Genomic DNA, 23,136 nt, shown 5'->3' with positions numbered 1-23,136 from the left:
AACTGGCAAAACGAATACCTGGGCAATGCTGGGTTTATCAGTTACTACATTTTATATTAGTCAATCAGACAAAGATATAGCAACTAGGTTAGCTGAACATGAAAGCAGCTTGAGATTGAAGAATTCTGACTCCATAGTTGCTGGGCATTTACTGAGTGAGAGCCACAGCTACCAGCCACAGTCCCATGACCTCCTTTTAGCTAACAAAGTTCAAAAACGTAATGTTTGGAAGCCCAGGATATAAGTAAACATCTAACACACAGTGATGATTTAATGTTAAGTGAGTAAACATGGCTCAGAACTTCCCCTCTTCTAAATTTCTCTGAAGCCTCACATTTCTTTAGTTCTTCCTGCACTAGATGTTCCATATATCTTGTTTTTTTATTGTATGTACATCTTCCCTACTGTAAGAGAATGACTTAGTTTACAAATTTCCTGTTATTACAATTGTCAGTTCTATCATTTACTCTGTTTCTGCATCACCTTCCATAGGTAATACCTCATCCAGCTTTTCTTCAATACTCTTGTCTGTATTAATTCTGTTTTAACAGCAACAAAATAACTATTGCAACCTACATCCTTTAGGACTTGTTTACTGTATTCAACCTTTGGACTTCCTCTACAATTTTTGCACCCCCCCCCCCCCCCCCCCCCCAACCTAATTCACACACACTCTTTTTCCTCTGTTATCAAACTTGTGATTCCTTCATGTTTCAGGATTTGTCCTATTAATTTATCCCCTCTTTTAGTTAAGTTGTGTCATACATTTCTTGTTTCCCAAACGTGATTCAGTATCTTATATTAGTTACTTGATCTACCCATCTAATCTTCGGCATTACGTAAAATGAGGGAAAAGCAACCATTGGCCTGGATGGACTGATGTGTGGAGCATAGAAACACACAACAGAAAACAAAATTCGCTCTAGCTTTTGAGCTCTTTTTCTAATAAAAGTACTCATATTCACACAACCACACAGGCACCGAAATGTACACTCCCACAGCTGCAGGAGTTACATTTTGGTGTTTGTGAGGTTGTGTGTGTGAATATATGAACATTAACAAGAAAAATAGTGTGTGAACTTTTACTAGAAAAAGAGCACGAGCTTAAGAGCTAGTACAAATACTATTTTCTGTTAAGTGTCTCTGTGTTTCCACACATCAGTCTACTAAGGTGGGTTTCCCTCATTTTATTTATTGTTCCATCCAGGAATTTCCTAATCTTCAGCATTCTTCTGCAGCACCATATTTCAGAAGCTTTTATTCTTCTCTTATGTGAGCTGCTTAGCATCCACTGTTCATTTCTGTACAAGGCTACACTTCAGACAAATACATTCAGAAAAAAAAACTTACTAACATTTGAATGTATGTTAGATGCTAGCAAATTCCTTTTTCAGGAATGACTTTTGTAATGTTGCCAGCTGGTATTTTATATCTTCTCTGTGTCGGCCATCATCAGTTATCTTGTTGCCCAAATAGAAAAACTCATCTGCTACTTATAGAATTGTATTTCCTAGTCTAATTTCTTCAGCATCACCTAATTTAATTTAAGTACATTCCATTGTTATACTCATGGTGGTGATCATCTTACAACCTCTTTTTAGGACACTGTCCATTCCTTCAGTTGATGTGTCAAGTCCTGTGGTGTCTGACAGAATGACAATGTCACTGGTAAACCTCCAAGTTTTAATTTTTTCTCTCTGAACTTTAATTCCCTTTCCTAATTTCTCCTTTGTTTACTTTACTGCTCGCTCAGTGTATGGACTGAATACTGTCAGGGATAGACTACAACAACCCTGTCTTACTGCCTTCTCAACTACTGCTTTCCTTTCATGTCCTTCAACCCATATAAATCAAAACTGGTTTCTCTACAAATTGTAAATAAGTTTTTGCTTCATGCATTTCATCTCCTTTACCTTCAGAATTTCAAAGAGTAGTTCAGTCAACATTGTAAAAAGCTTCCTCAAAATCTACGATTGCTATAATTATAGATTTTCCGTTCTTGACCTTATCTTCTGAGATAAGTCATAGGATCCGTATTGATTCCTGGATCCCATCCCTTCACTTCTCTGGAAACCCAAACTGATCTTTCTCCAGGTCAGCTTTTAGCAGTTTTTCCATTATTCTGTAAATAATTTGTGCTGGTGTCTTGCAAACATGACTTAATAAATTTATAGTTAGCTTCTGCAACTGCAGGGCCAGTTTAAGACTAAAGGGACACAAGGCACTGTTGGGATGCCATACAGAGATGGAAAGAGTGTCACCAGTGGCACCCATGAGCAAGATTTGTATCAGTGGATAACACAATTAGTAGCGAAAACTGATGTGGTTGAAATAGTACAAGGGAAAAGTTTGAGGGGAGGATGGCAAATGATAAAATGCTTATGTAGAAAAATGTACTCAAACTGGCTCTGAAAAGAAAGGTCATTTTGACTACCTTCCTGTTTTCTTTTCTATCCATTGCCCCACATTTTCATGCTACAGTGCTGCTACTTATTTCAAACAAGGGCACTGAAGCCATCTTTTCGGTCTCACTTGTGCTGCTCACATTTAAATGACAAACAGTGTCTCTGTCTGTTTGGTGCCTCTCACAAGTATTTGTCATACTTTTCCTATTGTATGGACCACAGCCTGAGTGGCAGCAAGTGGCAGTTGAGCAAAGTTGTAACGGAAGTGAATAGGTGCAAACGCAGTGTGCAGTTATTGCAAATTACACAAATATCTCCAAACGTGCTGCTTGTGCGTGTTGAAACTTACACCACGGCACTTTGCAGTATCACACAGGAGGGGGGATGGTGTATGACAAGTCACTTGTGTGGAAAAACATTCTTGAACCAGCCTTGAACATCTGCCTGTTTTGGAATTGGAATTATTACAGTCTTCTTGAAGTCTGAGGGTATTTTCATATATTCTGCATACCAGGAGGAATAGTTTTGTCATGGAAGGATCTCAATATTTCTGAGGACATGTTGTCTATGGCTTTGTTTTTAGTTAAGTCTTTTAGAGCTTTGATGAATTATTCTCACAATATCATCTCCCAACTCACCTTCAGCAAATTTCTCTTCCCTTTATTTAATATTGCCCTAGTCCGCTCCCAGTAGCTGAGTTGTCAGCGCGACAGAATGTCAATCCTAAGGCCCAGGTTTGATTCCCGGCTGGGTCGGAGATTTGTCCACTCAGGGACTGTGTATTGTGTTCTCCTAATCATCATCATTTCATCCCCATCGACGCGCAAGTCGCTGAAGGGGCGTCAAATCAAAAGATTTGCACCTAGCGAACTGTCTACCTGACGGGAGGCCCTAGTCACATGAGATTTACATTTAATATTGCCCTCAAGTTTGTTAATTGTATTATACAGTAATTGAGCGAGACTCATATTATGTGAACATAACTGCCTCTTAAAGCCAAATTAACGTTACTGTCCTGTCACTGGCTTTTCCTCTGTTTCTGACTGCATTGCCTCCCCTTGAATGAGAAATCACTGCTGATCTCAAATCTAAGGTGCAGTTCCCACTGAAGCAATACAACATGCAACAGTCTCAGTTACAATCATGAGGACTGAAGCAACATGTCCTCTTTGTCCGCTGTTTGACCACAATCACCTCTGGTAAGCTTTTGACTCTGACCACTGAAGCATGCCAATATGGCATTGGCACAGTTTTCTCCCACAGAAATCTCAGTGGCTTGGAGCAGCTTATTACTTTTACCTCAAACACCTTGTTGGCAGCTTAGAGAAATTATTCCCAGATTGGCAAGGAGGCACTGATGGTCATACACTGACAACTCACATTAATGTGACCACCTTCTGTTGTGCGGACTCCTATGAGATATGCAGGAAGATTATCAAAGGTGTTCTGGGAGGTACTAACAGGGATGCGCAGCCATGCTGCCTCCATTGCCAAGCCAGTTGTGCTAGGTTTCTTGGTCGGGGATCTATGGTGCGAAGAGCCCAATCGAGGTGGTCCCACTAATTCTCAATTGGTTTTAAATCCAGTTAGCCCAGTGGCCAGGGTAGAATGGCAAACTCATCCTGGCACTCTCCAAACCATGCACATGCACTGTTAGCTGCATGACATGTTGCATTGTTCTGCTGGTAGATGCCATTGTGCCGAGGAAAAACAAATTGTAGGTAGGAGTGGATATGGTCCCAAGGATATATGTGTACTTGTGTTGATCCATTGTGGCTTCCAGAATGATGAGATCTCCCATGGAATGCCACAAAAACATTCTCCACCATAATGTTCCATCCTCTGCCCCTTACCCATGTGACAGTTGTAACAGCTTGTTCGCTTTCAGATGTTCATGCTATACACGCCAACAACCATCTGTCAGATGGAGGATAAAATGTGACTCATCTGAAAAGCCCACCTGTCACCACTCAGTGGATGTCCAGTTGTGTTATTGGTGTGCAAATTTCATCCTTCATTGTCAACGAATAGCAGTCAGCATGTGCTCATGAACCAGACACCTGCTGTGGAGACCGACATGCAGGAATATGCTGAATGGTCATTCAGGAGACCCTGTTGGTAGCCCCTCAGTTCATCTGGGCAGTCAATTGCTCAACTGTTCCACATCTATTCACCTGTAAACATCTCCACAGTTGTCATTCACCACTGTGATCTATGGTCCGTGGTGCACCACAGTACCTATGGTAAACTTTAACCACAGCAGTCAAGTGAACAGTTTAGAAACTTAGCTGTTTCAGAGATGCTTCCACCCTTGGTGTGAAATCCAATGATTATGTCCTCTTGGACGTCAGATAAATTACAATGACTGCACTGTTTTCTGCATCCCCTTGATATGCTTTATATACACTTTACTGTTAGTGCCATCTGTGAGTGATTATAGCACACTGACATCAAACAGAGACACTGGTCACATTAATGTGACTTCACAATGTGTACAGTGTAAACAAGTTTTTATGTGTTCTTGTATGGCACTATGTTGCACCTCCTCATTGGCCATAAGTTTCTCATCGCCCTGTTTGGTGTCCAGTCTGCCCTCCTGGACAGAACTGTACAGTGTTTGCAGTGTTGGGCTTTGTTTCTGAGTAATTATTCTTATTATATTTACTACCAGACCACCTTACAGAACACAAGTGTGCATGCTTTGTTAAGGTTACTGATGGACCCTGATGTCTACTTTGACAGTTAGGAGGCAATGTGTTTTTTGCTAGAACAGAACTTCCTGGATAACCTAAAAAAATGTCTGTTGAAAGAGCAGGAAGTAACAGAAGCTGTGAGCAAGGATTCACTCATGTGTGCAGAGTAAGTACAGCAGTCCAACAGGGATGGTTGGACTGTTTAGACACAGGGTCAGACTGAGTTCTCCATAGGTATTTCAAGCTTCGTTACAGGCTCACCATTGTCGGTGGTGTCTTACTGCTTGCTACAGAAGATCAGAATTGCTGTATTTTGATTCCACCATCATTGTGACTATGCATTCTGCAGATGTTATGTGCCTCTTAATGGGGGGATGTCACAAATGAGTGTTGGCTTGGTGATATATCTACTAGCCAGCAATTCATTCATCCATTGAGTACATGATGCATTCCTGTTCAGTGTGCACGTATAACTAGGCAGCACCACCACAAAAATTTTCTCCATGGCTTGTACCGAAGCACCCATTGGACAAGATGCACTGGATTTTGTGGGTTCTTTCTTGTGGACCATGTGGCTGTCAGTTGTAGACACCTTGTCTTAACTTCCCATATTTTTGCTAAGTTGTCTTCCATTACTTCACACATTACAATTTAGGTGTTAGCTGACATTTTTGCTATTGAGGCTGTGCCACGCATGCTGGTCTCAGACAATGGTCACCAGTTTGTGCCAGAGGAATTTGAAGTGTTCTGTTACGAAAATGGTATTCAGCACCTGACCACCTCACTGTTCCATCCTGCATCAAATGCAGAGGATGAGTCATTGGTTGGGATGTTCAAATTACAACTAAATAAAATAATTTCAGTGGGATCTAGAGATGATGCACTGTCCAGATTTTTGGTGTCATACTGAGCAACTCCAATAAGCAGGTGCAGGCCAGCTAAGGTCCTGCACGGCCATCAGTGCTGCAGCCTCTTTGATCTCGTATTGCACCCAGTGCCTCATATTCCTTACCCAAGGACTGTGCCACAATATTTTGGTGAGGATCCTCCATCTAGGCATGTGTAATCGAATGGACACCTGGGTGGACACAAGACATCATGGTGGGACATAAGGGCTAACAACTTTATACTGCTGCAGTGGGTCAGCAGCGCCTGGCATGCCATGCTGACCAGCTCTGTTCAGATCAAGCTGAGTGACGGGTGCCATCACTCAAACATGCAGAAGATGATTGAGTAGGTGGGAGGGATCCACCAGAGCTTGCTTTAAGCCCAAAATGATGTTCCCTGCCTGTTCGCTGTCCACCGTATAATTTTCATCCTTGTCTGGTGCAAACCACCATCCAGGAGAACTGTTTGCCAAGGAAGATCTGACAGAGGTGGAGTACCTCTCTCCATCATCGCAGCAGTTGGCAGAGGCAACCAGCAGACAGATCTCAAGCAGAACCCCTGGCAGAGTTCCTTGTCACCCCTCATCCAATTTCTTGGCATCTCCAGTGTAGAATGGAGCATTTTTTACCCTACATATGTCATAAAGGGAGAGGGATTTGGTATCCCATCAGACTCCTGTTATGTCGCACAAGGAGTTTTTCAGGTCGAGAATCAAAGTGATCCACAACTCCACCATAAGTGGCATGAATGTCATGTGCATTGGGCAGAGCCTTTGGAGGCAGAGCTTTCCTTGTTGTACCTCATGGACTCCAAACCTGGTTGTATGCTAATCATTTTTACTGAATATTTTCCTTAGAATTGAATGAGAAAGACACCATACTGGAGAATGCATGCAAATCTTTAAACCTATTTCATGAAGCAACCAGCACTCTATGTTGCACAGATAAAACAGAGATGTTTTTTGGAGTTGTATAGCTGTTGTCCATGTGTGAACCAATTAAATCACTTCAACTACCTTTCTGTGCACTCCGCCAGTGTGGGTTGCTTCTTCATCACATCATAAGTTGCCTCATGTATTGTATTGCACATCATAACACCTAAGTGAGAACCATGTCTAATGGTTACTTTCTGATCTGCTCTCCTTTCCATTCAGATCCATACCAGATGTATAGCTTCCCAGACATGATAAGCAGAGCAAATTGGGTGTTGTATAGCATTGCAGCCCACTTTGGTGAAATAGCATTAACTCATATGCCAAGAACTTAACTCTTGATTCTCTTATATTTCGTAGGCAGTTCCTCTGGTATGTGTCTCAAATTGGATTTCAGATCCATGAGAGTAAGTAAATTTGCATATCTAGATGTCAGAATTATTTTATGAAAATCTTTTTTAATTTGCATTACTCACAGATAATCAGTCGTTATTCAATAGCTTGTTTAGCAACCATTTGTTGCCTATTCGAACTATACACTTGAACTGCTTTTGTCTGTCGTCTTCAGTTCTGGCTATTATTGGGGAGATCTTTAGTTCCTTCTGATGTCTTCATTACAGCTGTGATTGGAACACCATAATAGTCGTTTCTTCCCAGAATTTCATTTTTGTGGTTTAAATTTGGCTCCTGCAATTGGCCTTTGAGGTTCATACTTCACTGCAATACAGGAGTGTTGTGGCTGATTTTGTGTAACAAAATTCCATATGGGTCTCTGTGCAATAGATTTTCAAAAATATTCTTCTGAGGGTGTGGCGTGGCACTGGTTAACTTTCTCCATTCATATGTGATGTTGCATTCTATGTGATTAAAGTCTGATATTTGTTTTAGACAGATGTGATTTACATATATTTTTTATCTTATAATTTCTTTTACCATAGAGACCATAACTTTACTTTAGTCTTTCGATATCAGAGTTGTGTGTCTTGGCTGTGTTATTTAGCAGGAGCATTGATTTCTATACATTATCTTCAGAGGAGCAAAAGATATCCAGATCAGCAAAGAGTAAGGTATTAATAGCTTCTGGAGCTGCCACTTTCCATTACTTCACTGTGCCATCTGAATACAAAAGGAACATGACTGGCAACAGACAGCAATCTTGTCTAACACCATGATTGGTTATTTCATTGGAATTTCCTAAGGGAATGGAGATATTTTTGTGTAAGCTTTTTCAACTTGTACTGTGTTATCTGGGAAGTAGTTCCATTACAATTTTTCCTGTAGCCTATTTCAATGCAGTATAATGTAACTGGATAGATAAAAATTCTATTCACCAAGTGGTGGCAGGAGGAAACATATATAAAGGTTAAGTAAATCTGCAGGCTTTTGGAGCTAGTGGACCTTTCTGCCTGAAGAAGGAGCCACTGGCTGCAAAAGCTTGCGCATTTACATAATCTGTATGTATATTCTCCTCTGCCACTGTTTGTTGAGTAGATATTTTATCCATCCAATTACACTCTGTAGCTTATTTCATTTCATCTGTTGAACGCCATGTTATGCTGATGAGTATGGCCCTGATATAGTTATGTAATACAGTGTAAATTTCAGTCTTTAAATTGATGTCTTTTTCTATCAGTTATTGTATGGTAAAGGCTGTATGTTTGCTTGAATGACCTTACTGAAACAATTTTTTTCTTATTGTAAGAAGTGTTCTGCTGTCTTTTGAACCCAAATAGTTTTGATCCTTGCAAATATTTTATCTCAAATATGCAACAAGCAAATACTCTTGCAGAGGGCCTGTTTCCTATCTTTAGTAATTATTATTGATATAATTTATGCCTTGGTTCCCAAACCTTTAGAACTTTGTGAAATAATAGGAAATAATCCAGGGGCACTACGTAGGGTGGGAGGGGGTGGGGTTACAAAAGACGTAAATGTGTCTAAAGGTTTACTGAATTCACAAAGACCAATTCATATTTGATTACATATTAACCACATAATAAAGCAGTGTGAAAGCTGGTTCTCCAACGGGAGTTCTCTAGCAGTAACTTGCTTCATTGAGTCAGAGGAGAGTGATACTCATGTGGTGTGATGATACACAAACAGAGTAGTACTCATAATCACAGCCTTTTTATAAGCACTTAGATGTAAAGAAATAACACAGAGAATCTGACACTAAAAATCTTGTGCACTGCCACATAGAAGCATGTAATAAATTAAATAACTAATCAAGATTTGCTTTGCATGAAATACTGTGTTAGCACTGCTGATTACTACCAAGGTGAGAGCTGAAGCACTACTGTCCTTGGTAACTGTTGTCTGTTGAAATGAGGTTTCACATGCTAGGAATGTGTATAAGAAATTGAGTACAACATTTCTTAATGATAATATTAGAAAAATGGCGTCACAAATGCTAAATCAGGTCTTAACAACTGGCCGGTTTTGAGCACGAGTACTCGCGTCTGCTCAGGCATGTGCTCGTGAGCAGGTGCACGGTTGCAGAGTAGGGAGGGAGGGGAGGGAGGGGAAATGCGCGCGCACATTTGAATAGGGCCGCAGCGTGCCTATTGAAATCGCGCCGACTGTGTAACGCTTAAAGTACTACGATCAGCTCTAACAGTCACATCGCTGGTTAAGAAACATGTCATGTCGCCGTTGTGTAACCCCAACCATGCTTTCAAAGTTCAACCCCCATTGGGAGGAATTGTATCTGTTTACAGAAAAAGATGGTGTTGCAAAATGTTTAATGTCACAAAACGCTGAATTCTTTTAGGAAATTTAATTTGCAGCAACATTATATGTCGTACCACATGAAAGACTACGGAAGTGGAAAATGTGATGGACCAGATCATGCACAGGAAGTTATTAAACTTAAAAGAAAGCTATCCGAAGAAGATCTGGACGACAAAGAAAAATCAACTGAGGCAGCTCTCAGAGTGAATTACAAAATTGCTTTGCTTTTAGCAAAATCCCTGCGCCCCTTCGCTGATGGCGATTTAATAAAATAATGTTTGGCAGTTGCAGCGGAACATTTGTGTCCATCTCAAGTTGAACAGTTTCGGATTGTGCCATTATCTAACATGACCATTATGCGTCGCATGCAGGACATGGTAGACAACGTCCAGAGCCAGCTTGCAAATATAAGATTTTATGGCGTATTCTCTAGCTCTGGATGAAAGTGTTGATCTCACTGGAACAGCACAGCTTGCCGTATTTATTAGAGGTGTTAATAGAGATTTTCAGGTGAGGGAGGAGCTCCTCGATGTAGTAGCCATGAAGAACACTACAACCGGAGGTGATATTTTAAGTAGTGTTGAAGAAAGTGTTGAAATATAGGACTGTCATGGAATTCTTTAGTTTCAGTGTCTACAAATGGTGCACCAGCGATGACAGGGAAGAAATCAGGTTTCGTTGCGCTGTTGAAGGAGAATATGCAAAAACTGACCGTGCCGAATGAAATAAGGCGCGTTCACTGTGTGATCCACCAGCAAAACTTATGTGCAAAGAGTATCACTCTAAAAAATGTGATGAGTGTTGTTGCTCGTACAACCAATTATATAAGGAAGCGTGGGATACATCACAGGCAATTTAAAAGCTTTCTTGAGGATGTAGAAAGCCAGTATGGTAGCCTGCCTTATTACAGCAAGGTCCGCTGGCTTAGTCGTGGCGAATTATTAAATCGATTTTTTTGCATATTAGATGAGATAAATATGGTCATGGAAATAAATAACATGTGTTTTCCTGAATTGAAAGAGCCTTCATGGAAATGTGATCTCGCGTTCTTAGCAGATTTAACTAGCCATCTGAATGCTTTGAACATTTCACTACAAGGTAAAGATCTGCTAATTACTCATTTCATAGATCAAATACGAGCTTTTAAAATGAAATTGACACTTTGGGTGAGTCAGCTGGAAACAGGAAATCTAGCTCATTTTCCTAAATTATCATCCATGCAAGATGTTCACAAAGACTGTGAACATTATTCACATAGTTTAGTTGCCCTTAAGGGAGAATTTGATCGATGCTTTCAAGACCTGACAGCACTAGACAGTGATTTTGACCTGTTCTCTTCTACATATTCAGTGAATATTAAAGAGATTCGTCCTGAGCTGCAACCAGAAATTATTGACCTGCAGTGTGACAGAGAATACAGAGACAAATTTCAGAACAAGAAAAACATTTTGGAATTCTACAGACACTTCCCTCAGGATAGATTTCCTCGTTTGCACAAACTGGAAGCTACAATAATATCAATGTTCGGTTCCACGTATGTTTGTGAACAACTGTTCTCTGCAATGAAATGTAACAAGACGCACCTGAGAAACGCATTATCTGATCGAAATTTAAACTGCACGCTGCGCCTACAATGCACAAGAACAATTACTCTGAACATAGATGCAATTGTAAAGGGCAAAAAGTACAAGATAACCGAGAATCCCACACTTCAGTGACACCTTTTATTGTGTAACAGTTTACAAATTAATACGAATGTAGAGGCATACACTAAGCTAATAAAATTATGTGGCACGAGTACATTCTCCTTTATTTGTTTCATTTGTCGCAGTAATAATTCGTGAGTGATATCCCTGCAGGTGGCCGCGGATTTACATTGACTGGCAGCAGCTGTTGTGTGCCCCACGTGACTCTCTCCACTCTCCGCTCTGGTCCGGTAGTGGGGGTAGTGTGCTTGCGCTGCTCCGTGCTCGCGCATTGCTGCTCACAGCTTGCTCCGCGAGCAAGTATGTTGTGAAGCCCTGTGCTAAACGAAGGCTATCTCACTTGTCGTCAGACTTATTTTTCTAATTCATGGTTTTATTTTCTGGGACATATGTCATCCAGTACAAAGTTATTTGTAATATAAAAATCATGGAAGGATTGAAAAGTGATTTCTTCTGCAGACCATTTCTCAGTAAAAGATCAATATCTCCAATCAGGGCATTTTGCAGCTCAGAATCCCAGACACTTTTACAAAAGTGAAGATATTTACCATTATAATGGAAGACTAACACTGGATTTTCATACTGAAAAAATTGATGAAGAAGCACCTGATATGGTGTGTGGACAATAGATTACAAACATAGTGCTCCATTGGGCTAGTAAGATTGAGATCCATCCATGTTTACTTTTTGGCATATAATAAAGTCCTCATCAGTAGATACAAGCCACATTTCTCACAGATTTACTTATCTTGTTGCTTCTAGTATTGGAAGTCAACAGCTTCATTTGCCAGCTGCAGTGATATTGTGGTTTAAATAACAAATAAAACTTTAAGGAATGTTCCTTTATTTTCAGCATGCTTAATAAGCAATAACAGGTATATGAGGCACTCCAATATTTCATCAGTGTTGCCACCATACTATTACTCAGACTAAAATGTAGGGTCATCTGAAGTGTCACACTTACTGCCAGGAAATCATTGTCAGTTCATTGTGGATACTGTAGACACTCTGTCCACCATCATTTAAGGCAGCTTCTTTTGTAATCATAGCTTCTTATTATATTGTTAACCAAGCCAGATACCATAATTACAAGAAATCTTTTAAATCAAATTATATTTTATAAAGTTTCGAATAAACTGGAAGACAATTTTTGGAAAGATTAAGTTCATGAAACTAAGAATCGCAGTCCCTCATAGATAGTCGTTCTCTTCACATTCAAACTGTCTGTATAATACAGTGATTGAATATGGATAGAGGGGCTAAAAACATACGAAAAAAAAACCACTATAAAATTCAAAAATAAAATGTAACAGTATGTTGGTCTTGCATGTGTCCAATGATTTTGTTTAGTTAGGAAAGTGCAAATTTGATCTCAGATTTTGTCTAGATAACATACCTTTAAAGTTATTTCCATTTCAATTAATCAATACTAATTAAAATGTCACTTTGTAGTTGAAACTAGTTACTTGAATGGAGGTTTTTTGAGCTTGTGTTTCAACTGAGGTACTCAGCATCTTATAAAGGCTTTTTAAATAAAGTTTAAAAAGAATAAGTTGGATGTTGTTTTTTTATCAGGGTTGCTGGGATTAGTTCTTGGATTTCACATGAACCGTATGATTTCTGCCTGAATAAGGAAGGGTCCTGACTTACAGTAAATGTTAGTAATGTTACACATAATTTCTGAAAACGAAATCAAAAACCAAAACTTGAATTCCACAATGAGAACTGACAGAGGAAATATAATGAACATGACTGCTATGTTAAGAGATGGACAATTTCAAGTAATTTTATGTTGTAGTTGAAAGTGTCCATTATGTTACATAAGAACCAACTTCTGTTATGTGATAATTTAGATAACAAAAAGCCTTCCCACTGAAACAATGAACTGAATGTAAATTTATGTAAAGAAGCCAGCAGAATTATGTCACAAATTATCAAAAAAGACAATGACTGGTACTGTTAATACTACTGGTATCTCATTGTGTTGTCAAGTGAATCCTGAGTTAGGAGGGATGGGGTGGGCAGGGGAGGTGAGCTGTAAAACGAACTATCCCAGTAGTGTGACACAGATAAGTGGGTCAAGAAGGCTGTCACCCACAGATATGCATAAAATTTGTAAAGCCTGCATGTGGCGTTCTGGGCTTATTATCACCACCTGATGGCAATGATGTTCTTGTAAATAGTTGCATGCTTCTGTACAAAAATGTGTGCTGTCTTAATGATGTGCATGATATATGAGAGTACATGCATGGTATATTAATAAAAAATGCAATACAGCATTGCTTCCTTAAAAGAGTGGAACTGTATGTATATATATCTAACTTATCTGCCAACGAGGAACTGTTCTTAAGATTATCGTTCTCCTAGTGTCAGTCTACCAGACACCATGGAGAGCATCAAACAAGCCTTATTTAGACTTAGTGGTAATAAGTGTGATGACAGTGTTGATATGCACTGTACTGAAGAGCACACATATGATAATTTAACAATGAGAACAATCAATTTTTGACAAAATAATTTAATTGGATAGATAAAAAAATCTACTCACCAAGTGACGGCAGAATACACACATAAAAGGTTATAATTAGGCAAGCTTTCAGAGCCATTGGCTCCTTCTTCAGCTAGAAGTGTTGAAGGAGAAGGAAAAGGGGTGAAGGAAAAGGACTGGAGAGGTTTAGGAAAAGAGGAAGATTTCGGGAAAGTCACATAGAACCACGGGTGAGGGGAGACTTACTGACAGTATGAGAAGGAAAGACTGATTGTTGGGGACTACACCAGATGAGATTTGAAAACCTGAGAGCTTGAAATGTGGATGACAAGGTAATATGCAAGAAAGAGATTACTGCTTAAACATCGTGCACAAGTTAATAGAGTGAAAAGCTAAGCACAGTGCACGGAACAGAGGAGGGGTGGGTGGTGGTGGGGGGGGGGGGGGGAGGGGAGGGTGAAAAATAAATGAATCAGAAAATGGAAGATGTACAAAACTAAAATGGCATGAAGAAAGGAGTAGCCACTGGGGATAAATGCTGAGGCAGAAGAAATTAATGTAAATTGAGGCTATGTGGGTGGTGAGAACCAATGACATGTTGTATCGCTAGTTCTCAATTGTGGAGTTCTGAGTTGTGTTTTGGGGGGAGAATCAAGGTGTGTGTGTGTGTGTGTGTGTGTGTGTGTGTGTGTGTGTGTGTGGTGAAACAGGCACTGGGGTCATGACTGTCATGTTGTAGAGCATGCTCTGCAACAGAATATTGTGTGAAACTTACTGACAGATTGGCAAGTGCTCTACCATCTGAGTTACCCAAGCACGACTCATGACCCATCCTCTCATCCACAATTCCACCAGTACCTCATCTCCTACCTTCTAAACTTCACAGAAGCTCTTCCGCAAAACTTGCAGAACTAGCACTCCTGGAAGAAAGAATATTGCGGAGACATGGTTTAGCCATAGCCTGGTCGATGTTTCCAGAATGAGATTTGCACTCTGCAGCGGAGTGTGCGCTGATGTGAAACTTCCTGGCAGATTAAAACACTGTGCTGGACCGAGCCTTGAACTCAGGACCCTTGTATTTTACAAACAAGTGCTCTGCCATCTGAGCTACCCAAGCTTGACTCATGAGCCATCCTCACAGCCTCAATTTCGCCAGTACCTCATCTCCTACCTTCCAAACTTCTAAGAAAGCTAATTCTGCAAGTTTTACAGAGCTTCTGTGAAGTTTAGAAGGTAGGAGATGAGGTACTGGCAGAATTGGGGCTGTGAGGATGGGTCGTGAGTCATTAGCTCAGATGGTAGAGAACTTGCCTGTGAAAGGCAAAGGTCCCGAGTTCGAGTCTCGGTCTGGCACACAATTTTAATCTGCCAGGAAGTTTCACATCCGCGCACACTCCACTGCAAAGTGAAAATCTCACTCTGGAGGAGATTGTCTGTTGCCAGTATACACCCTCTGCCTATGCCCTTTCATCCTAACTGATAATTTGGTGGTAGTCATGCCGATGTGAAAGGCTGAACAGTATTTACATAACAGTTGGTATATGACATGTCATTTTGCTGGTGGCTCTCCCTTTGATAGTACAGGGTGCGGTGCGGTAACTTCCTTATTTGAAACACGCGGCACACAGCTGCTGTTACTCATTGTTGCGTGGGTTTCAGTGCAATCAAAAGTGCAAGCCTTTTTTTTTTTTTTTTTTTTTTTTTTTGAGGTTAGTTTAGTAGCGATCATGCAGTGGGCAAGAGAGGACTGTGCATTTTTTGTTGAAACAGTTCAACATCATGCCTGCAGGTCGTGTTCCTGATGAGCAATTAGCTGTTATGTGGGCAGACACCTTTATGGATACTGGAAGTGTACAGAAAAATAAACCAGGACCTTCAAGAACCGCCAGAATGACTGAAAATATTAAGAGGGCAAGGATATCAATTTTGAATTCCCCTAAGCGATCTGCACACAAACATGCAGCTGCGAGACGAATTCTTCATGAATAGTTGAAATTTCATTCGTATAAACTGTCAGTGGTGCACACACTTCATCCAAATGATTTTGTTTCACAAAAAAATGTGTGTGAAGCCTTGGTCGATGAGCTGCTTCATGATGCCTTAGTGTTCTTCAGTGACGAAGCACATTTTCATTTGTCTGGTTGTGTGAATAAACAAAATATGCAGTAATGGAGTTGCATGAACCTCTGAGAACTTCATGAGCAGCTCTTGCATAGAGAACGTGCGACTGTTTGGTGTGCACTATCTAAAGCTGACATTATTGGCCCATGTTTTTTTTTTAAGAGAACGATAAGGCAGTGACTGTTACTTCTGAGTGTTATGTTCAGATGATTAAACAGTTTTTTCTTCCAGAACTTGAAGAAATGGGTGTGTGTGATGTCTGGTTCCAACAAGATGGCGCCAAAGCTTACACAGCGTGAACATCGATGACCATGTTGCGCAAATACTTCCCCGATCATCTTATTTCTTTGAAGGGCGGTCTCCAGTGGCCAGCACACTTGCCAGATTTAGCCCCATGCGACTTTTTATTATGGGGCTATCTCAAATCCTTGTATACCAATTGTACACAAATTCGGGCTGAACTACAGAACAATATTTTTGTTGCTACTGCCAACATTGATAGAGACATGAAGGAAAAAGTGGACCCAAACTTCCGATTTCGACGCTCCAAATGCATTGAGCAAAATGGAGGCCACCTTCAAGATATAATTTTTAAAACTGAATGGAACAATAGTTTAGATGTTACTCTTTGTAAAGATAAAAAGAATTAAATTGATGTCTCTCACACTTTCTGATTTCTGATGTTTTAAAGTAAGGAAGTTCCCATGCTGCACCCTGTATATACGTTACAGGGCTGCTGTAGATGGTGGTAGGAGGGTGCATAGGGCAAGTCTTGCTGTGGGGGTGGTCACAGGGATGGAAGTCATAGGGTAGGGAGATAGGTTCAGAAGGTGCATAGTGTCTGGCAAGAATTTTGCAGAGATTGAGAGAGTGACAAAAAGCTATTCTAGTGATTTTGCCAACCACACCTAGAATAGCTTTTTGTCACCCTCCAAATCCCCACAATTTTCTTGTCAGTCCATGTGCACCTTCTGTACCCATCTCTATCCTACCCCTGTGACCATCCCTGCTGAAAGACGTGCCATGTGCACCCTCCTACTACCACCTATACCAGCCCTGTAGTTGGCAAAACATACAATATCGAAGAGAGATGTGTGAAACAACACGTCATATACCAACTGTTGTGTGAACACTGGCAAGCCTCTTACATTGACATGACTACCACCACATTATCAGTTAGGATGAAAGAGCATAGACAGAGACTGTTTACTGGCAACGTGCAATATCCTGTTGCAGAGCATACTCTGCAACATGACAGTCGTGAACTCGGTGCCTGTTTCTTCACACGCGCCATCTGCATTCTTCCCCCAAACACCAGTTTATCAGAACTCCACAAGTGGGAACTAGTGTTACAACATATCATTGGTTGTGGCCACCCACCAAGCCTCAAGTTACACTAATTTCTTCCACATCAGCATTTTTTCACAGAAACTAACTATGGTACTCCTTTCTTCACTCCATTTTAGTTTTCTATATCTTTCATTTTCTGACCTGTCTATTTTTCACCGCTCACCTCCCTCTTCTGTTATGTTCAATGCACTTAATTTTCACTCTTATTAACTTACGCACGATGTTTAAGGAGTAATCTCTGTTTTGCATATTGCCCTGTCTTCCACCTTTAAGCTCTCGAGTTTTCAAATCTCATCCGGTGCAGTCCCCAACAATCAGTCTTTCCTTCCTATCCTATCCGATAAGTCTCCCCTCAGCCGGAGTTCTGGGTGACTTTCCTGAAATGTATCCCTTTTTCTAGACCTCTCCAGTTCTTTGCTTCACCCCTTTTCATTCCCCTTCAACACTTCTGCTTGAAGAAGCAGACACTGTCTCTGAAAGCTTGCCTAATTACAATTTTTTATGTGTGTGTTCTGCCCCAACTTAGTGAGCAGATTTTTTTATCTATCCAGTTACCTTATTTTGTCATACATAAGATAATTATTGTTTAAGCCAATAAAGAAAATGTATGGCAAGATGAGATTACTCTCTCCAATGTAGGATTGTACACTTTAAGGCTCTGAGATCCTACTACTTTATGATGTTTTGAATTAGTTCATTTACTTCCTAAAGCCATATCTTTTCTAATTCTTTATCATATCATTATGTCTTAATTATCACACTTTGTTTTATACTGCACATTGTATGCATTAAAATTAATAAGCCAAAGACTACTGCTTATTTATTGACATAAGTTGTTGTTTTCAGCAATATTGTCGCTGTATCTGAGGAATAACTTACTATTTGATGAAAATACTTCCACAGTTATATATCATGTATTCATAATGCTATGCTACGTAGTTCCATTGGTTGGAGCCATTTTAGCAGACAGTTTCTTGGGAAGATACAAGTATGTATGGTGCTGTTTCCTAATTAATGCATTATACTGATGAAATATGTAATATAAATGATTGGAAAAACCAATATTATACCAATAAAGGTCTCAGTAGACCTCAGTTGTAGTTAACTGTCAGTGTGTTTGAAACGAATTATTGATTCTTTAAGTATGGATTAATGCTTCCTTAATTGAGGAGCAGGAAGGCAGGAAGGGTATGGAAGGGAGGCTGTTTCATTCTTTAAGATGTGGTACTGTTACTTTCTAGTATTGGGGATAAAACTTAATGGACAAATTGAGAAAGCCTAAAACAGTAAGAAGCAGATATCATATACTTTTTTTATTATACTGTGTGGTGTTCTACCATTAAGATTGCCTTAAGGTTGCTTTACTCATGGGCAGGAAATGAATATATTTAATATAAAATATTGTGATAAGGACAGGATCAGTGTGCACTTGAATGTGAGTAGGGAAATAACTAAGTCCTTTATGGAGCCGAAGCATGGTATTGGCTTTCTGAAGTCTACACACTGTTTGTCTCTTCTAGGGACATCAGCCGAGTTGCAGAGTTGTCCTGTAGCAGTTTGTTGCGTTTCCTACTGGTCATGTTGAAGTGAAGTGTCTGTGGTGCCTGAACTCGTATAGCCATTAGACAATTTATTTCTCTCCTCCTGACATAACAAGCTGATCAAGCAGAGTGACCTGGCTTTCACACACTTGTTGCTTTGGGAACTCATGTTGTTTCATACAGAGGAGATTTTTGGTCTCCATAAATGTTGTAATGTGCAAGCAGAAAATGTATTTCAAAACTGTAAAATAGATGACTAAAGTCAGATATGTACAAGTTGTGTGAGAAAAGTGTGAGTGATCTCGCAATGCTGTGGTGTTCTACTTGTGTAGATAGCTGTGTTCATTCCTTTCAGATGCTCAGTCTGAGTGTCAGCTCCATACAGTTATCACATGATTTTTGAGAGTGCCAGCAGTGAGGTTGTGTTTTTGTTGTGCTTTACAAAAATGGAACAGCAAATTTTAGAGCAATGTTATACCACCATGTTTTGTGTTGAAATGAAATGTCATGTGATGAAGGCCTCCTGTCGGGTAGACCACTTGCCTGGTGCAAGTCTTTCGATTTGACGCCACTTCAGCAACTTGCGCATCGATGGGGATGAAATGATGATGATTAGGACAACACAACACCCAGTCCCTGAGCAGAGAAAATCTCCAACCCAGCCGGGAATCGAACCTGGGCCCTTAGGATTGACAGTCTGTCCCGCTGACCACTCAGCTACCGGGGATGGACATGTTTTGTGTTTAACTTGGGGAATGTGTGAGTAGATGACCTTTGAAAAGTTTAAAAAGGCCTATGGGGAATATTCCTTATCAAGAGCACAAGTTTTTCATTGGCACAAATCATTTTTGGAAGGCCAAAAAGACATTGAAGATGAATTTCATTCAGGCAGACCTTCAACTTCAAAGGCTGACAGAAATGGTGAATGTGTGTGTGCCCTTCTGAGATCAGAACAATGTTTAAAAATAAGAATGATGGGTGACCTGTTAAACTAAAGCATTTTCACCATCAAATTTTGACCAAAGTTTTGCACATGTGAAAGATTTATGCCAAAATGATGTGCTGCAAAATCTCACAACTGAGCAGAAGGACGATCGAAGAAATATGGGCATTGATCTTCTTGAGAGGATTGCCACCAATGACCATGAATGTTTCCATCATGTGATCACGGGTGATGAGTTCTGGATTTTTGAGAATGATCCTGAGGCATATATATATATATATATATATATATATATATATATATATATATATATATATATATATATATATATATATAATAGAGGGAAAAATTCCACGTGGGAAAAATATATCTAAAAAGAAAGATGATGAGACTTACCAAACAAAAGCGCTGGCAGGTCGATATATATATATATATATATATACAGGGCTGTATATATATATATACAGGGCTATTACAAATGATTGAAGCGATTTCATAAATTCACGGTAGCTCCATTCATTAACATATGGTCACGAGACACTACAGATATGTAGAAAAACTCATAAAGTTTTGTTCGACTGAAGCCGCACTTCAGGTTTCTGCCGCCAGAGCGCTCGAGAGCACAGTGAGACAAAATGGTGACAGTAGCGAAGAAAGCGTATGTCGTGCTTGAAATGCACTCACATCAGTCAGTCATAACAGTGCAACGACACTTCAGGACGAAGTTCAACCAAGATCCACCAACTCCTAACTCCATTCGGCGATGGTATGCGCAGTTTAAAGCTTCTGGATGCCTCTGTAAGGGGAAATCAACGGGTCGGCCTACAGTGAGCGAAGAAACGGTTGAACACGTGCGGGCAAGTTTCACACATAGTGATGTGAAAGATTCAGTGTTTAAACCTCCTCTACCAAGAAACGTGCCAGAACTGCGAGCTCGTATCAACAATGCTTTCGAACTCATTGATGGGGACATGCTGCGCCGAGTGTGAGAGGAACTTGATTATCGGCTTGATGTCTGCCGAATCACTAAAGGGGCACATATCGAACATTTGTGAATGCCTAAAAAAACTTTTTGAGTTTTTGTATGTGTGTGCAAAGCATTGTGAAAATATCTCAAATAATAAAGTTATTGTAGAGCTGTGAAATCGCTTCAATCATTTGTAATAACCCTGTATATATATATATATATATATATATAAACAAAGATGATGTGACTTACCAAACGAAAGCGCTGGCACGTCGATAGACACACAAAATTCTAGCTTTCGCAACCAATGGTTGCCTCGTCAGGAAAGAGGGAAGGAGAGGGAAAGACGAAAGGATTTGGGTTTTAAGGGAGAGGGTAAGGAGTCATTCCAATCCCGGGAGCGGAATGACTTACCTTAGCGGGAAAAAGGACGGGTATACACTCGCACACACACACACACACATATCCATCCACACATATACAGACACAAGCAGACATATACAGAGGCCTGCTTGTGCCTGTATATGTGTGGATGGATATGTGTGTGTGTGCGAGTGTATACCCGTCCTTTTTCCCCCTGAGGTAAGTCTTTCCGCTCCCGGGATTGGAATGACTCCTTACCCTCTCCCTTAAAACCCAAATCCTTTCGTCTTTCCCTCTCCTTCCCTCTTTCCTGACGAGGCAACCGTTGGTTGCGAAAGCTAGAATTTTGTGTGTATGTTTGTGTTTGTTTGTGTGTGTATCGACGTGCCAGCACTTTCGTTTGGTAAGTCAAATCATCTTTGTTTTTAGATATATATATAAAGCTTGAATGAGCAATTCCTCGTAGGCTTGTAGTTCTGTGTGTCTGTTAGCTGACTCTTCTTGAAAACAGGAATGTAAGGCACTGTCACTTTTTTCCAGTCACGAGGAACACTTTGTTCCTCCAGCAGCCCGTGGTACACTGCTGCTAGAAGATGATCAAGTTCCATTGCTTAGTCTTCCACATACTCTGTTGCAGAATTGTATTGATATCCCAGGTTGAGACCTGAAGTTGATAGCAGTGAGATTTTTGGGGAAAATTCAACTGTTTATCAAAAGGATAGGCAAATGGGAAATGGAGGTGGTGTATTTGCACAGTAGACGAGAAACTCAAATCCACCGAGCTAGAAATTTAAGCTACTTGTGAGATTCTAGAATGAAATTTTCACTCTACAGCGGAATGTGTGCTGGTATGAAACTTCCTGGCAGATTAAAACTGTATGTTGGACCGAGACTCAAACTCGGGACTTGTACTTGGGTAGCTCAGTGGTGGAGCACATGCCCGTGAAAGGCAAAGGTCCCGAGTTGAGTCTTGGTCTGGCATACAGTTTTAATCTGCTAGAAAGTTTCTTGTAAGATTGTTTGTGCAAGACTCAGTTTCAGGGTTGATATTAAATAATAATTGGAACCTTCTATTGCCTTCCAGACTCATCTCTTGATCTCACCAAAAACTTTAGAGAAAACTTCAGTTCATTTGTATGGAAGTTTCCCAATCATACTGTAATCATCAGTGGAGACTTTAATCATCCAAAACTTAATTGGGAAAATTGCAGTTTTTTTAGTGGTGGGCATGATTAAGACATCCTGTCAAACAATACTAAATGCCTTCTCAGAAAACTACCTAGAACAGATAGTTAGGAACCCTGCTCATGGTGGAAATATATTGGTTCTAATGGCAACAAATAGACCTTACCTCTTTGAGGATGTCCACATTGGAGCTGGTATCAGTGACTGTGACTTGGTCATGCCAACAATAAGTATCAAAGTGCAAAGGACAACTAAAACAAGGAGAGAGATATATGTTTTCAGTAAACTAGATAAAAAAGACAGTAATGTCCCATGCCAGTGAGGAACTTGAAACTTTCAGCACAGGGCAGGAACGTGTAGAGGAACTCTGGCTCAAGTTTACAGGAATAGTTGACCATGCACTAGATAGGTATGTACATAGTAGAACAGTTCATACTGGGAGGGAACCTCCATGGTATACAGTCACTGTAAAGAAAGTCCCAAAGAAACAGTCACTACTGCATAATAGGTCTAAAACAAAGTGTAAGGCTGTAGATAGAGAGATGATGAATGAAATACATTTGTCTGTCAACAGTGGCTACTTCAACAGAATATATTCAAATGAATTTTCATGGAACCGAAAGAAATTCTGGTGGTTTGTAAAGGCTCTTGGTGGCACCAAAGTTAGTGTCCAGTCCATAGTGAATGAGACAGGAACTGAAATTGAGGTTAGCAGACCAAAAGCTGAAATGCTTAACTCTGTTTTCAAATGTTCATTTACAAAGAAAACTGAGGAGAACTGCATCGATGTAATCCTTGTACCACAGAAAAGATGAATGAAAGAAG

General features: G+C 40.1%; 1 protein-coding gene across 1 annotated transcript in view; it reads left to right on the top strand.

Moving 5' to 3' along the window:
• Positions 1-23,136, top strand: part of LOC126188750 (peptide transporter family 1-like) — a 269,810-nt gene that overhangs the window by 19,009 nt on the left and 227,665 nt on the right. The window contains exon 3 of the mRNA XM_049930360.1: positions 18,159-18,300. Within this exon, the coding sequence (XP_049786317.1) occupies positions 18,159-18,300 (142 nt within the window). The remainder of the gene's footprint in view (positions 1-18,158; positions 18,301-23,136) is intronic.

The sequence above is a fragment of the Schistocerca cancellata genome, chromosome 5, assembly GCF_023864275.1.
Source record: "Schistocerca cancellata isolate TAMUIC-IGC-003103 chromosome 5, iqSchCanc2.1, whole genome shotgun sequence".
In the NCBI taxonomy this organism is placed as follows: Eukaryota; Metazoa; Arthropoda; class Insecta; order Orthoptera; family Acrididae; genus Schistocerca; species Schistocerca cancellata.
This window is presented reverse-complemented; position numbering and strand designations above follow the sequence as displayed.